The sequence below is a fragment of the Falco punctatus genome, assembly GCF_963210335.1.
Source record: "Falco punctatus genome assembly, chromosome: 6".
In the NCBI taxonomy this organism is placed as follows: domain Eukaryota; kingdom Metazoa; phylum Chordata; class Aves; order Falconiformes; family Falconidae; genus Falco; species Falco punctatus.
Window position 1 is genome coordinate 18,236,623 of NC_137585.1, and position 17,888 is coordinate 18,254,510.

Genomic DNA, 17,888 nt, shown 5'->3' on the forward strand with positions numbered 1-17,888 from the left:
TCTGATGATGATTTGGCATACACAGCTGTATTTTATTTTTAGTATCATGACAGATAATTTCTAAAACAGGGATTCTGAATAGTTATTCCTCATCATCTATAATGTTTTTCTTCTAGTAAGCCTGCATAACACAGCAAAAGAATGTTCCCTTTTTTGAGAAAGTACTCTATGTCTTATGAAATATTTTTGTGTAATAACCATGGGTATAGATTAATTTCAACAGGTACATCTGTAAGTATCACAGTTTTAATTCTAAATAGTGAATACAAAGTTCCAAGAAATCTATGCATTTATCTTGCCTGAAAATTATCTGGAATCTTTTTTGCAGTACTGAAATTTTCTTTGGCAGTATATACATGTGCTTGATATTCTTTAACCATTTTGCAGGTTATCTACATTGCTGGCACTGATTAAGAAAACCCTAGTTTTTCGCTCATTTATGGGTGCATATTAATGAAAAATTACAAATTGGATGAACTGACAGATCAAGATACTGAAAATACTACAGTGGTCTTTTTGAAAGCTGGATCAAATTGGGTCAAGAGGGACTAAAACACATCATAGTCTTATTCCTGTTAAATGCCTACAAAATGAAAGGAGTCTGTAGCAGAGTGGGCCAGAGCCAATGATTCATTCCATCTTACAATATCTTTCAGGGTAACGAAACTCATTCTTTTTCCTCTTTAGAAAAGAAGCCCATGCAGATCTTTTCACAGAAAGTAATTGTGTCTTAATATTCTTTCTAAAAAATAGCCAGACGGATAGGGTTTCCTTTTAAATCTCTCTTTAGTCAAAAGTCTATTTTAGGTATCTTAAGCCTTGCCATCAAAATCCAGGATGCATACAGAAATTAAATTGAACATTTACATTAAAGAAAACACAAGGGCAAAAATGTTCTCATTCTAAATTTCAGTTTCAGTTGCTAACCCCACCAGACTTGCAGATCTTGAGGTTATCAGGGAAAAGGCTAAAAGCTGGAGATGAGTAGCGTCTGATTTGACAACCACTGAAAACAGTGAGAAGAAACCTCGTGAAAGAAGTAGGACCAGGAAGACTGCAGGGAAGAGCAACAGGGATAATGAGTTACTGGATGGCTTTCATTAAAAACAACAACTAAATAGTCTAGGGAGTCTTAGTCTGGAGGAGAGAAGATTCAAGGCCTTTGGCTTGATAGATAGATAAATTGCTGCACTACTGATGGGAAGTTAATTACTACACTGAATAGGTGATACAGGAAGATGCTTTATGATGTATCAGTTTAATCAAGATGGAGATACTGCAACTTCTCATGGTTGTGGTACACTTAAAGTATTCTCTAACCTGTTATGGCAAAGCAAAATGTCATGGTGACCTGTAACTAGCATTCAACTGGATGACCTGTAGGCAGGGTATCTCATTTCTTTCAAGACTCCAATTCTCTCTGCTAGCATTTTTAAAAATGCATTAAAAAAATTTACCTTACCACCTATGAGACTGGGAAGAATTAGTCCTTATTGACAGACAGCAGCAATTTGACATAAAGTGGTTAATCAGTTTGAGGGGGTTAAGCAGGCAGTCTGTAGCAGAAATCTCAAGTAAACCTTTTCTCCTAAGTCCTATGTGTCTTCTCCTGAAAACCTCTACTTGAAGTTGTTACTCATGTTACACATAAACCACTTTTGTGGTCACATTAGGAAGACAGTACATGCTGTACATCACCTGCAACCTGATGGAGGCTAAAATCTCTTTGTTGCTGAACAGGCTTAAGCAAATATGCCACAGCCAACTGGTAGATCCCTGTGCAAAAGCCTGATGCAACAACTTCATAAATCTGAACATTTAGGCACAATTGTACCAGACAGGATCATCTCTCTTAAAACTATACTCATTAATGCCACAATACTTACACTGCAGTTCTCACTGATAGCTGTTTTATCATTTAGGAGTGTATCTTCTGCCAGACATCCAGATCAAGCAATAGAAGATGTGTAACACTTCTGCTAAAATGCCATGAAGATAAGAACTGGGAAAGCGTGTAAAGGAAACAGATACGCAGAAGCCAAGGTGCTTAAGTAACACCCTCACCAAGCTGTCCAAGCTGTGTATGTAGCAGAAGACTGGAAATCTGGGTAGAGGAGGATTTAAAGTGAGATACCAAGAGAATTTCCTGCATTGGGTAGGTTTCTCTTCCCCAGCAACAACCTTCCCTATGACAGCCAAGCATCTCCTGTCAAAGCCAGATGGAGGGAGTCTGAGGCACTGATACTGCTGACATTTTGCCTTTCCACAGAACATTTTCATACAAGGAATCAATAAAAGCTTATCAAGGTTAAAGGACTAGGAAGAAGAGGCATAGGGCTAAAAAAAACCCACCCAAACCGGGAGTCAGTGATATAGCCAAGGTACGATTCCTTTCCAGTGGGAAAAAAATCTAAGAGTATCTGCAAGACATAGCTTTCAAGTAGCAGTTAATGAGCTAAAAGTGAAGTTTAGCTTCAAGGACTCAGAGATTTGACCTAGGTTTCCCACTATCCAAGGCAGCATTGCCAATGTGCACTATACAAGCAAGACCACAACAGACAGGCCCTGTGCAGAAGCTTCCACCCATGGACCACTCACTTGGCAGAAGTCCTTGGAGGCAGGGAGTTCTCATTTTGTGAGCCTCCATTGACATTTGTTCCTCATTGCAACAGGAAGAAATCTAGTGAGTGACCTAGATGGAAATGGTATATTCTGAAAATTAAGAAACATTAAATGAGAAGAACAAGGAACTCTCATCTACTTACTGGGTAGGAAAATGCATTTAGCGAAAGGAAATAAAAGTGTTAGAGAGCCAAGGAAAGTTAAAGCATCACCTGAGGATTTATAGTATAAACATAATCACTAGGACTTTGTCCTCATCTGGCTTCAGCAATTCACATCTGCCCACACATGAATAAACTGGAAGTTAAGTGATATCTCACTCATCTTCAATAAGCAGTTTTCTGAAAAACAACAATCGTGGCTAAAGGAAAGGGAGCTTCAGTCTTCCCCTCTTCCCTTGGCAAAGAACTATATTTGCTATGGATAAGTCTTCCAATGAAGACAGAAAGAGATGCTTGCTGTTTTGTATCTGCCAGGCCAGGGAACCCTGCTCCTCCTGTCCCTGGAATGGCCAGGTCCATTTAATCCTATATCTTCCATTGTTTTTAAAGGGAAGTGGCATGGGGAAGCTTAAGGGAGAGAGGACATTTTCTTAATCTCAAAAAGAACTCAGTGTCAAACTCCAGCTATCTTGAAGAGGCTTGTACACAAAAAAATCTGCGCTTGGAAAGTCTGACTTGAAAATCTGAAGACATATAAGCTAGGTCAATCAGATCTTCAGACACTAGAGTCATCATTTGTTTTAGAAAATGTACTCAAGGCCTCTAATGTGGGTATTAGACTGAGCGCTGGAACATCCATTCCAAGCAAACAGGACTCAGTTATGCTGATTCAAGTGCAGCATGGGAACCTCTGACAAAATGCTGGTGTCTCCTTGGGATTCCTATGTGCACCCAAACTTGTGTTTCTGGGTTGTTCTGGGAGGGCAAAAATGTACAGGTTCAGCCCCAGGTTAATTCTCAGACTAACACTGTAAATAAATTTGTCTCACTGACTAAACTACAAAGAAAAGGAAATGAGTAAGCAGAATAACCAGAAATACCAGATGAGGACAATGGATGTAAATCTTGACATGACAATAGACCATACAGGACAACATAAAGAGGAAGAGGAAATGACCTTGATTGTTTGGAGATACTGTTAGAGAATGGGGAAAAGAGAAGAAAAAGAAGCCCCACAGATACTATTTTCATTTCTTAAAATGGAGATATTTATTTGTTAAGATAATTAAATCCAAATTATAAATAACATAATAGTTACCTTTGAAAAATTCCATCAAAATTAATCAAAACAATGAGCCTGTCCCTTCTGATCATGCTCATTAAGACTCTGCAGCTATGAAAAAAGGCATGGACTACTATAAAATTCAGATTTGTTTCCGTCCACTTGCATGAATATTATAAATAAGACTTTCCTTATAAAAATCACATGAGATGCTTGTGGCATATTTTGTAAAATGCAACTAGAAAAAGACAACAAGATACTGTTAATAAATAATACATTCAATAACAAAGCAATTTTTGCTATTGAGAAACATTTAGACATTTTGGGGTACAGTCACCATGAAACCATCTGAAGAAGAGACATTCTTCAAAGGAGCACTGCACACTACTTGAAAATGAACAAATTCTACTGACATATTAGAAAATACATTATTGCCCAGCAAAGAAAGACAAATCCTTAGTCCTTGTAACAGTGTTAGCCAACAGCAAACATTTGCTACATTGGAGAGATTTAGATCGAAGCCCTAATCACAAGACTCTAAACAACAACACGCTTTGTGATGTTTAACACAGTCCACAAAAGCACCTTCGCCCCTGAGTGTGCCAAAATGATGGCGATTCAAGGAGATGTTTACCCAAGTGCTCACATCATTTTGACACAACATCCAGCCTGTAAAGCTTACATACATCATAAATGATACAATAAATATTACATGCCAGTCACTGGAGGTAAGACAAATCCATGGAATTATGAACCTCAGAGGCATAATGGTTTGCTTATCTACTTTAAAACCATCTCAAGACATTGAACTACCACAATACCATCACATTTTTCAATAAACTGGGCAAGATAAGAAGGAACGCAAATAAAAGTACCAGAATTACGCGAGGGCAAAATTCACCAGCTAACACTGACATCCCACATCACATTGCTCCTTTGTAAATATTGTGTGAAAGAGCAAAAAAGGCAGTTATGCCCAGTCCCTAAAGAGATAGGAGACACCTTGCGTCTATCCTGCCTGGACAATTGTACACCAGCATTACTATAAACTACAGACGGATCCCAAGTCAGCTTGTTTTAACCAAACACTGAGCTCCTTCCAAACATACATTTACGGTATGGTATGTTTTACCACTGATGCAAGCATCACTTGCTTGAGCACTCCACCAAGAGCAAGTCTTGCCCTCTCTCATAGCCAGCCTTGCAGATAGGGTCAGGTCAAAGCAGGAGGTCTGATATGGGCAGATGGTACAACAGGGAAAGTGAGAGAGCAGGGACCTTGCAGCTACAGGTGGAGACAAGCAGAAGCCAATCGTGATCCTTCAAGCAATACTTACTGGGCTACTTGCCTTCAAATCACCTGTTTTGTTCCAAAAGCAAAACACCAGGCAGTTGGTATTACTCCAGTGATGAGCCAGCTGTGGGTTCCCTGGTCCCCTGTGGCTGGGCAGGTATTTCAGGATTGCTGCAACTTGGGGATAAGGGAAAAAGTGTCACTCCTTCCTGACATCACTGATTTCTCATGAATACCTCAGTCAGGTAAATGCAAAATTATTAATTTTGAAAAAACTTTGCTTGGTCCATTTCTGTTCTAGTCAAGCTCAAAACTCCTTCCTTGAGTTGTGTGCATGTCTGTGCCTACAAGAAATGGAAGGGACCTCCTAGCATTTTAGCTTGCACTTCAGCTTCCAGCCATAAGCAAGCAGCACCACACCAAACCACAGTTGCTTATTTCCTGGCACAGGAACAGACTATTGAATTCCATGGGCAGGAAACATGGTATGACATCACCAGTAAGCCCAACTGATCTCCCAGCCAGTGCAGGCCTATAAGCCCATGCCTGGGAAGTCTGATCTGCTGGAAATGCAAATAGATTTCCCCTTACCATGCTGGAAGGAAGCATATTTAACTTCAGGAAGAGAGCAGTTTGTTTATCACCATCTTAATGGTAAAGCTTATGTTACCAGAATCTGAGTCTGGTCGTGAAAAGGGAGATAGACAAGAGGATGTGGGTCACTGCAAAAACTGCCAGAAACACTTTCTTTCCATTTCACGTCTCTTTTCAGTATTTTTACACTACAGAGCTCATACTAATAATCCAGCTCATGGACATGATATTCAAATAAAAACACATGCACTCTTTTACATGCACTCTTTTACATTCATCGTCATCTGCATGCTGTTTCACAGTTCATTGTCAAAACAACGTACCACTCCACAAAAATATCACAGCAACACACCTTTAATTTCCTTCATATCTTTCTTTGTTTGCTTTTCTCTTGAGCTTTCAGAAATAGCCAGATGGAACCAGCACTGACACAGGTTAAAGCAAGGTGTCTGATATGCATAAGAAACAGAAAGGTTTAGAATCCTTAAAGGACTTCCACCAGGAAGGCAGGATTGCTGTGTCACCTTGAACTGCCAGAGCTGGAGATGAAAATGACTCTACAAGATTTCAGTTGCCAACTTAAGATACTCATAATTGTTCTTAAATACACCTTTAAAAAATATCTAAGTTTCTAAATAAACATAGGAGACATTTCTGCCATATGCTCAGAGTGAAAAATCAGAATTTACAGCAAACTGTTTGCACATTGAGACTGCTTGATCTTGACCTGTAAGTGGCTAAAGCATGGCATGAAAATGCTTTGCACTGTCTTCCCTTCCACAACAAAAGAAAAAGAGCCTTGTTGCTATTGGACTGCTATAGCTGTTGCACTTGAAGTTTCTTCTGCTTCCACGGGGGCCCAGACACTTGCTGGCTCATGCCTCAGCAGATGTCTCAGCTCTGCTGTGGTGCTGGGAGGCTGCAGCGTGGAGCCACTCGGCCAAGGGGAGCTTCCAGCACCCAGCTCTAGCGATGAGCTAGCTGCTCAGGAGGGGGAAAGGCAGGGCAGAGGATGACATAACCATGGCTCCATGAGTTTCCAGCTAAGAGACTACTTCTCAGATTCAAAACTATCCTTCCCAGCAGGGTCAGCAAGGCTGGCCATGTCAGAGCACCAGGGGCTCCATGCCACCTCCTGGGGAGGGAGGATGCAGCAGATGGCAGTGGCTCCTGCTCAGCCCCCACCAAGCAAGGGCTGGGACCACACTGCGTGCTTCATCCTGGCAGCAGCCCTGAGAATCTCCCAAAGCCTCAAGAGGTTCAGGAGCCAGGGGTTGCCCTCCACCCCCAGCACAGGTACTCAGCGCAAGCCAGTCCAAACCCAGGCAGTGGTTTTTCATGCCTTGCTTTCTCACCCAAACAGTTCTCCCTCAAGAAGAGCATAAATCCCCCTTCATTTAAAATGCAGGCTACCAGTAAATTCTCCAGAGGAACAGAAACTTTACTAAATGCAATTTCTGCATGTTGCATGTAGCAATAACTTATGCATTGGAAAAAAACCTGAGAGATATCCACCAAGATGCAAACAAAAGAAAAAATGAAAAATAATGAGGTCAATGGAAAGAATACATGTACCAAAAACAAGACAGTGACAGATACTGATTCAAGTTGTTTCTATTCTTGTCTGAGCTTGTAACTTCCATGAGACATAAAATGAAAATAAAAAATATTTTTATCACCATGGTAGTTACAGGTCATGCGAAATTAATTTATATTTTATTGACTGATTGACTATGAGTGCACTAAGATACTGCAAAGATCCAAAACTTGACTGCATGCTATTTAGGTTAAAACCCAAAGACACAGCCAGGCTGGGTTTTATGAAAGCCAGAAGAATTTTCAGTTCTCAAAACTTTTAATTGTTAAGAGGACCTTAATTTGTCAAGACTTCATTGTTGATCATCATAAGTAGTGTTATGAAACTGTGCACAAAACAGCAAAGAACCATAAGACCAACATTTTTAAGACAGCCAGCATCTGAGACTAGAACTGAACCTTAGATATAAAGTGTCATTAAAAAAAAAAAAAAAAAAAAAGAGAGAACAAAGAAAGATTTCTTCCCTGCAAAACCTATCAGAAAAGAAAAATTGCAGTCAAATAGCAGGGGGGGAAGATCATATCATTACATCAATAAATTCTAACAAAATTATTTGACAATGAGTGGAAATATTAGCAGGCATCAGATCCATCATGGACAGTAAATTACTTGAGGTTATCTAACTCCTAGATACAGTCAGTCAGTGGTGAGGCTTCACACTGTAGAAAAATCCTTTTTTCATTTTCAATTGGCTGACACAATGTACTTGACAGATAGATCACTTCTATGCAACTTGCTGAAACAAGGACATGACTTAGATTATGATTTGATTTCAGACTGTTGCCTTACTACAGCAGATGTTTGAAATGCAGTTATCTGCCTTACAAAAACAACCAATGCATAGCACAAACTACTCATGATCTATACTTACGGAAAAAGATCAGTAGCTTACAGAATAGGAACCTTTAACTAGGTAGAATAATCTGTCTTTGCTTGAAAATACCTTAATCTACAATTTTCATAGGATGAATTCCCTCAGGATTGAGAGCAGACAGCTGGTTAAAAATCTAGGCAATTCTACTAATTTGATGAGAATCAGAACAGTAAAAGACAGCAGAGAATTTGGCTTATAAATTTAAGGGCAGGCAGACAGAAGAAAACCTTCTTTTCCCATTAAAATTCATGGCTTTTCACTTTCCTGCAATCTATGCATTATCTGAAGTCCTTATTGTACTTACTAACAATGAGGCTGGATTTTAACAGCATAAATTCAGTCAGATAAATGTTTGTTCGTTTTCTTGTTTTCACTGTTCAAAACATATAAACCTTTGTATTTTGTAAAATTTCTGTTTTTTTTCACTTTACTTCCCAGGCATGACTTAACCAACTCTCAAAACATCTAAGCTAAATATAAACTCCATTCACCTGACAGAGAAATCACTGCAGGATGAAAGATTTCCAACATTCTGGGGTAAGACATACTGGAAATAAGGTAGCCTTCATTTTAATTCTGAGTTAATACAGTAATTAGTAGTAGGAAGATGTGAAATACTGCAACCAAGCTTGCTTGCACTCAGTATTAATAAACCTGAAGTGGTGTCTCTGTTATGGTTTTCGGTTTAGAGACCAGAGGAAAGTTCACTGAAGTGCAGAAATTATAAACAACACAGCACGTTTCACCCCAGTACGACAAGAACCAAAAGAGTGGAAGAATAGAGACCTAACATCTGCTAATAACTTCAGGTCCCAATTCAGCCAAGCATGCAAACACATGCTGCATCCCTTTATCTTTACAAGACTGTGCCATTCTGCAGATTTATCTCCTTTCTGATCTTTGTCTAGTTCTTTAGACACAACTACTAAATGGTAGCATATGTACAGTAAGAAACCTCAGAAGATCTAAACCTCTGTCCTGAATTTGTTTTTCTTTCTTTTTTTGACTACATTTGGAGGATAATACTTAATTTTTTATCTAAGGACACCACACGGAATAGTCTAAAATGGGAAGCTTTGCAGAACTATGGACTTGAATACAAAGGTAAAAGTGCAGAGTAACTTGAAATACAGGCAAAACCCTCACATATCTCTCACATAGGGCTTGTTCAGTTGTTGATGTATTTCAGGAGGTGAAAAAACGGGATCTTTTTTCACATGTAAAATTTGTGCCTTTTTTTTTTCTTCCCCACCAAATAATTGCAAAGTAATTCTTCAAGATACCAATCAATGTTTGACTATAAATTTCAGGCTATCAAATATTTTGTTTACATTTATATAATTGTGTGCCTATATATTATTTAGGTAACCTACAGAGACTTCTAAAAAGGGTAAATAAGAGTTCTGATTGATATTTCATTCCATTTTCAATGCAAGGTGAAGAGCATGAACAAAAGAAAAAGCCACTGTTTCTGTCTGTGCGTGGAACAATTCTTTGAAATGCTTATGAGGTAGGAGTTTCAAGAGCACTGAATGCTGACCTAAGCCAATATTGGCTCAATGGGGATTTCATTATTGATATAAATAAAAAACACAGTGTTTTTTTGAAGTCCTTGCCCTATGCAGCATCAGGCATTCACCTTCCGGTGACCTCCTCATATATACAAGTCTCATATTCAGTATGGCTTTCAGATATGTTTTGTAACAGGCCAAACCATGCAGGGTGACAAAATGATACACTAAAGGACTTATTTCCAGTCGCTTCAATGCTCATTTCAGTTTTCACTACATTCAAAGTCCAGTCCTTTAAAATTAGTCAACATTATGACCTTCAGGATCAAAGTCCATGCTTGAAGAGCCCTCGCAGAACTAAGAATAACACTCAGCATATGGGAGACATCAAGCAGGCAGAGCTGCAGCTAAAATACCTTTTTTATTTTCAGTGCAGCACAGCCTGTATCATCTGCTGAAACTCTACAGCTCAAGAGGCAGCAATCAACTCGCGTGTTTGTAGGAGACCTGCCAGATTACTCCAAAACAGCATTCTCCTGAAAACTGGACATCTTCTGTCAGTTTTGCTTTGCATGCTAGAAGCTACGGGTATCCAAAAAGAAAACTTGTGGTCTTGGAAAAAGAAGTGTTTATTTTCAGTGCACGTAGGGATTATAAAAAAAGTGTTCAAGCATTTTCTACAAAAATTAATACATGCAGAGAAGAAAAAGAAGTTGTGATTATAGCACTTCACAGCACACTGAGATCCTGGTCAAAGACATCCAAGCAGGGACTCAAATCTGGGTCTCAGTGCTCAGATTATGCTGTTGTAATCAAAATCTCTTTTTCTCTGTGCATATATTTTCAGTGAAAATGTTTCCTTTACTACCAAGGTAATCACATAATAACAAAGCTTCTTGCAGAATATGTAGATTCCCTAGCTTCTTGGTAATAATTTAGCTTAAAATATATTATGCATCTGTAATTGCTCCCTTCCAATAAACAGAAAATCATGTAACTCATCTTTGCTATGGGCCCCATCTGAGCAAAACAATTCATTGAATATACCATTAGAAATCAACATAAACTATTCAAAAGGTACTTAAGTGTTTTATTGAACACTAGCTTGTTCATAAACCCAGCCAACAATTACTTGTGGCATTGCTTTCTTACACTCACTTCGGATTCACTCACAATAACTAAATCCACTCTGAAAGAAAAAAAGAGTTTAACTTGGAAGGAGAAGACAAGTAACACAATAAATTCCAGGTGGTCTGAGTGCTAAAGTTCCCTTGCTTTAGAGAGACCCCGAGAGGGTAAATACTCAGCTCAACAGAAAGCTGACCGATTCAATAGCAGCAAGACGTACATGTGCATTATTTTAAGATGCAGTTTTAATGGGCCCTTCTGAGACTTGCCAGGGATCAAAAGTGTTTCAGGACAAGAAGCAGGCTGGTCTCCAAAGAGATGAGCTGCCATCATTTCCAGTAAGCCCAGCACTTTTGACTGTGAAGCAGGAGAGGGATAACTCTACCATGGGTAATCACCTAGGAGCTGGTCTGCAACCCAGGAGCACATCACTGAGCTGCATCCCCTGCCCCATACATGCCTGAGCACTGGTTAGGGCAGCATCGGTGTGTGCCTGAAAAAAACACAGCAGCATGCTAACAAATAAACTGTACCACTAAGGAAAAAGCTTAAGTTTCTGCTCTGTCCTGCAGAGCTCAGCCTTACAGACTGCTGGAGTGTTTTCACAGCCCTGTGGAGACCTCTGAATGCAGCCCAAGTTCAGGAAAAGTATGGATCACCATCCAGAGGTGTCTGTCTCTCCTGATTGTAGAGAACCTATGCAACCATTTTCAATTAACAACACTTTCCCCCTGCCCGCTTTTTTTTTTTTTTTTTTTTTTTTTTTTTAACAGCTGAAGAGACAGAGTGAGAGTCATTTTTAAGGATACACATCAAGCTGAAGAGGCTGAATACACTAGGGCTCAACCTACTGTAATAAAACCTGAAGAAAATGAATAATCAGGGAGGAATAAATAGCTGTTTCAGTTCCCATTGCTGCCAAAGAAATACCAGCTAGGAAGGATAGGTTAAGCCTCTTGTTGGGTATTTGTGTTACGCTTAGGAAAATGAGTTTGCTAGTATCTAACAAAAAGGCCAATAAGCCTTTTACTAATTGTTCTGTTCAAAAACTACCAAAAAGTCAAATATCTGATAGATTCCAAGTGACAAAATCTGGGAATTCAAAGAACCAGAAGTTATTTTACAAGAATTGCTTTGAAAAATGCAGCCTCATTCCATCCTCTCTTCCTCAGTGATGGAATTACCAACACCTAACTGAAGTCGTATTTTTGATTTGCAGCTAACTCTTGTTAGTTTTATCAACATTTCAGAAGAAAAGAGGTTCAAAATCACAAAGTATATTAGCTACAATATGGCTGATTTTCTAAATCACACTTCTAACCTAATGAAGACGGTCATCAGGAAGGACAGAGCAGAGAGATCCTTTGGGATGACTTTGTGGGGCACAGATAGATGATGATCCTAGAGGGATCCCAGACGGAGATATGACGGAACCACATGACATTGGGAGCAGGTCCCATTAGGGAGGTCATAGCACACCAAGACAGTCACAGCCCCCGGAGCACTCCCCAGGCATTGAGCCAGGGAATAGGCATTTCTGGACAAAGTCTGATGAATGTTATTTACTAGGACGTGTTAACTAATTGAAATCCCACCATACCATTTCATGATGGAGACAGTGACTTGGGATAATAGCTAGTTAGTCCATTTTATATATGTGTTTTGGGGGGAGTGGCAGGACAGAAGGGACAGACAGATTCATCATCATTCTTTGTTCCATTGTACTTCCCTTTGTTTAATCAGTTTCTCCTCCACATAAAATTTTGCTTTGCTGCCATCCTGCAGATAACCATCAGTAGGTCACAGGTAGTTCATTTTTCACAGTCACTACCAGATTAAAATGTCCTGCACTTACTTTGAACTGGGAATCTTTACAAAGAATTGCTACACTCCAATTTGTTACACCACTGATTCGATCTTCCTTTTTTCCAGATCACCCAACCCTTCAAGAACTGCCTGTCCTTCACATAACCTGGACTCCTTCCAACAATTACTAATCTATTGAGCTGAATAAAAGAACCAAAGCAGGCAGCAAATTATGAGATAGCATTTACCTCCTTCATTATCCTCAATTCTAGCTGAAAGTTTTCACACTTCTGCTCTTGTTAATTACAGGCAAGGGTGAGCCAGACACTAAACCAGTTTCCATGAAGATGTCTAGAGGAAGGGTTTTACATAACTACCATAGTTCAGATGTTCAATTTAAAAAAATCAGATGCTTTGCTTAGCTTCAGGTCCCACAGAGGTGCAAATTCAGCAGTGTATGTTATGACACCATTTTGATGAAGCTAACAAAAATGTGAAAGTTGAAAAACGGTCAATATTTCTATATTCTACAAAAGTTAAGCTGTAACAGAGGCTTGGACCTCTGACTTCTGTGGCTGGTTCTCCCCTAATTTGGAATCTTCATTTCAGCAAAAATATAAAAAAAACAACATTCATGAATAAGAGTCCTTACAGCATTACAGCAAGGTCTGTGCCAAAATCATAAATGTTTTTATTCTCATGAGCACATGCACACCTTCCCTATGATTTTAGTTTCCTGGCTTCTGTTTAGCTTGTCTGTTTTAGAAGGAGCTCCAAAAGCTTCATAATCAACAGGAAAGAGAAATTTTACATAGTTTTGGCACAAGTTCAAAAATTGGTCTTGATTTACTCAAAAATATAGTCCCAAAAGGATCACATTTAGAGTGATTTTAGTACTGAATATCTTCCATGCACAGCTCGTGTAAAGGAATTTATTCTCATTACAAACACGGGGCAATACTTCCTGTGCAGACCAGCGATTCCCGCACTTCTGTACCTTGTCACCTCTATGATAAAATTAATACCTAGGAACATTAACAAATCATTCAACCAGTCTGAACTAGTTTTTATTGAAGATGAATTGCAGTAGCTTTCAACCTGGCAAAGACTTGTGCAGCTTTAGCTACTCTAACAGAGAAATTCAGGGTCTGGCAGTAGAAATAGAGAAGCTAGAGTAGGAAATCTCACTAACAAAATAAGCATCATTAAGATTTCAATTAACTTTAATATAAGAACGGAAGCAATGAGATCTGATTAAGGGCACTGCCATCAATGGACTGGAATTAATCAACAGGTAAATGCTGGATGGATATAATCAAACAAAGTTTGCCATCACTGCAAGACACTGATTTCTCACGGTTAATGCTTACAGTTAACCTCCTGGATTTCCCTGTGCCTTCCTTTTAGCAGGAGTATGGTCCTATCCCATGGTGTGACCTCTCACCCAAAGGAGGATACAACTTCATTCCCTTGCTTGCAATGCCATATTTCACATCAATGATCCTATACATGGACAGACACCCCTCCTAGATTTAGACAAGGCAAACCTTATGCTGAGCAGCAGCATGGATGGAGCATATTTACTCCATTTCTGTCAGGCAGCTGCCACTCTCACGTTCCCAGCTGCTTTTCTTATTATTGTGTGTGTGTGACTGCTCTTTCCATTAAACACTTGCAGTACTTGCCTGTGTCTCTTTTTACTTGCTGGAAAAAAAGGCTGATTGCTGGTCAGTGTCTGCATGGACTGACAAGTCAGCCAGTTGAAACAGATTTTGCTCTTAAAAGGGACATTACTTTTAATTTCTCTTCTTTCCTCAGCTGCCAGTTTTCTGGAAGTTATAGAAAATTACTTATCCTTGAAGCCTTTACTTCCCTATCAAATGTGGGTGTCTTTGTAAGATGAAGTTATATTCACTGTACATAAATGTGAATAGACCCAGAATTACCAATTTCTCCAACTTCAAGCACACATCACACACAGCCTGTGTCTCTTCTACCACCATTATTTTTTGGAAGCTATCTCCTTGCAAACATCAGGACTGCAGACATCAGAAGGGACTCACAAAGACCACAGGCTACAAGTTTGGTCTGCCTCAGGCTTACAGAGGTGAGGAACATATCAAATACATCATCTTCAGATACCCAGAGCACTGGTTGAACATCAAAAAGCCAGACATTGTGAAACATTGCAAAAAGTTTTCCCACAAAAATACATGCTTTTCTCTTGTTCTTCTAATCCATTTATTTTCCCAAGACATGGAAAAAAGGATTACCAAAGGGCTGGATAGCTGTCAGAGAGGTTCAGAACTAAATTCCCAAGTATTGGTAAAAATACAAAAAAAATGACCAGCAAAGAGGCAATTCCCCCCTGCTCTCCTCATTCCCTTCCACCCCCAAGGAATTGCTGAAGTGCCAATTTTAGCACATCATATTTCGGCTACTGTTCTCACAGATAGTATTATCTTTAAAGCACTAAAAAGTGCAAAGCTTGATGTGTACAATAAAAATGGTACAGGCATCTCTTCTTCTCCAAGAAAGGCAGCTCAGTAGAATTCTGCCATAACAAGCAGTAAAGAAAATATTTTACGTTCAGATCCTTCCTCATTGAGTACCCACATCATAGATAAAACAAATATAATGAAAGGGAACGAATTATCAAGTGACGTTCCATCAGTGTGTTGACTGTACTTTTAACAAAAACATGGACAGAGGTACAATGGGTTATAGAAGCACATTCAGTTTTTTTTCAGAACAATCTCTAGAATGTTATTTAATCCAAATCTCCATGTTACAGTTCAGCACTGTCCTGTAATCCTGTGGAACAGTGCCCACTTTATGCTTGGAATATCCATATTTAGGTAGAAGATTTTATTATGAAACATAGGTTTAAAAGCCAAACTTTTTTTGCCAATGTCCTCCACAAATAGTTGAATTATTCATATTTAAAGAAAAGCCATGGATTTTGCTTTTTTTTTTTTTTCCTTTTTAATTATATCTATATAACTTGCAGCTGGTAGTCCACAAAGAGAGATGTCAACATACGATAGGACACATCCCCTAAAATACTAGCACTTTGGAGCTAAAACAGTTAGCACAGGAAGTTGTTGTGGAAAACTGATGACAGTTTTGTTTTTTCAACACTTTGACTAGAATTTCAGCTACTAATGATGGAAGGATACAAAAGAGAACACTGATATGCGTTTTTAAAGTTAATGGTGAAAACATCTTACAGCTGAAATTGCACTGTGCACTGAGCTGGTATTCTCTTCTTGTCCTACAATGCTAAACCAAAGCAAACAAACAAAAAGATTTCTCATTTACATGGTGATAGGACCATCTGCTGCCCAAGTAATAACCCAAAATAAAACAGTCCTTCAGGCGCTGCGCTGGCCGGAGCAGCGTGCGTGCAACGCACACACTGACATAATTCGCCCACTGTGAGGAGAGAGGCTGCCTTACGTAAGGGCCTGCCGCTTTCTTTTTTTCTTTTTTTTTTTTTTTCTTGCTGGCTAAGCAGCTTTTCAGTGCTCCCAAAGGCTGTTTTATTTTTCAGACTATCTTTAACCAGTGACAATCTTGTGAGAAAAGTACAAGTCTTTAAGGCTAACGTTACAATCCAAGCAGAAGAGCTAGTCACACAAAGAGAAAGGATTTTTTAAGCTTCAACTCATTTAAAACGGCACTTACATTCATTTCTGCAGTTTATCTGCTATAAGCAAATGAAGAACCTCATTCTGCATTCCACTGAACACCTCAAATCCCCTTGACAGTCAATGAACATCTGGAGTCCAAATGAATACAGAATTAATCCCTAAGGCTGGACAGCAAAACAGGTCAGGAACCATCCCTACTACAAAAGCCACTGTGGAAATTTTGCAGCAGGTCAGCTGAAACCAGGCTGCACTTCCCTACTGGTTTTGTAACACACGTTTTATTTTCAGACCAATTTGCCTTAACCAGCTCTTGCCCACAGTACAGCATTAGCATAGCTATCAGTGCAATGACCTAAACTATCCTGATAGAACCTACAACAGGTAAGTCCATCCATACTCAATAGGAGGGCATTCCTAGGACATTCTTCTAACCAGATTCTTAGCACCCTTCACTCTCCCAAGAGTCTTCAGAAGAGCTGATGGTACTCAGCTCCTGGGGCTTTTAAGTCTTTCCTTTTCCTTCCATTGGGAAAAAAGGAAAAGAAAAAAAAAAAAAAAAAGGGGAGTGGGGGTGGGGAAAGAAAAAGGAAAGAAACAAAGAAAGTCAACAACACACACATGCTTGCCTACACACAAATCCCCCCTCAAACAGAGGGGGGGAAAAAAAAAAGAAAAAAAAAAGGAAAAGGAAAGCTCTGCCAAACTGGAATGAAATGGATTTTTGAACAGACAGTCATATTTGGCACTGTCAGCAAAAGCTTGTGGGTGGCCCTGTGTCTCTCTGAGCCTTAATGCCCTTTTTACATCGGTCATTTAAAAACGTTCCCTGGAAAGTTCAGCTGTGCTGCTTCTGACATTATTTTCACAAATCTGCTGAATGGACTTGATGTAGAGATTTGCTTCCCCCAACCCCAGTTCCACAAAGCACTATACATTAAGGACGTATTCCATTTGGCCTTCAAGTAGCATTTTTATGGTCCATGCAGATCCACGATTATTTTCCCTTTAAAAAGAATCAACAGAAAAACAGAACTCTCTGTTGGAGAGCATGGAAATTAAAAACTGTTGGATTTCCCAAACCAACTACTACGATCCTCAGGCAGAAGACTGGATTAAAGGGTCCTCACATGGTTCTAGCTGCATTCTCAGTACACCACTTTTATGAAGAAACCAGAGCTGTAGAAATTCCTCTGGCATGGCGTGGAATCCAGAATCGGGCAACACATTGTCATAGTAATGATGGCTAATAAACTTCCCGTGCAGGTCCACTGAGAACGGCCAGAAGCCATAAATCGTTACTTCTTCACACAGACCAAGGGCGGCACTGACTAGGAAAAGTCCTGTGGAAAGCCGTTTGGCATGGATACCTTTGGTTTTCCAGAATTTGCCAATGTCACGCAGGAAATTGGGGTTGGCAAAAAGGACTGTTTGCTTGGCACTGAAGTCCTCCAAGGTGTAATAGACACGCAGGGAGGGTCCTGTCCCAGTCTTCATGGAGAAGGCTGGCATGTAGATGTAGCTGTGGTTATACACCTTCACACTGTCCACAAATGCTTTTCGAGACCACAGCAGATTCTGAAACCTG

The 17,888-nt window shown here is 39.5% G+C and overlaps 1 protein-coding gene across 2 annotated transcripts in view; it reads right to left on the bottom strand.

The window, feature by feature from the left end:
* Nucleotides 1-7: 7 nt before the first annotated feature.
* The window catches only part of ST8SIA1 (ST8 alpha-N-acetyl-neuraminide alpha-2,8-sialyltransferase 1), a 142,174-nt gene continuing 124,293 nt past the window's right edge, over nt 8-17,888 (bottom strand). For both annotated transcript variants that reach the window (XM_080392203.1, XM_080392204.1), the window contains exon 5: nt 8-17,885. In XM_080392203.1, coding sequence (XP_080248329.1) covers nt 17,399-17,885 — 487 coding nt within the window. In that variant the 3' untranslated portion in view covers nt 8-17,398. The remainder of the gene's footprint in view (nt 17,886-17,888) is intronic.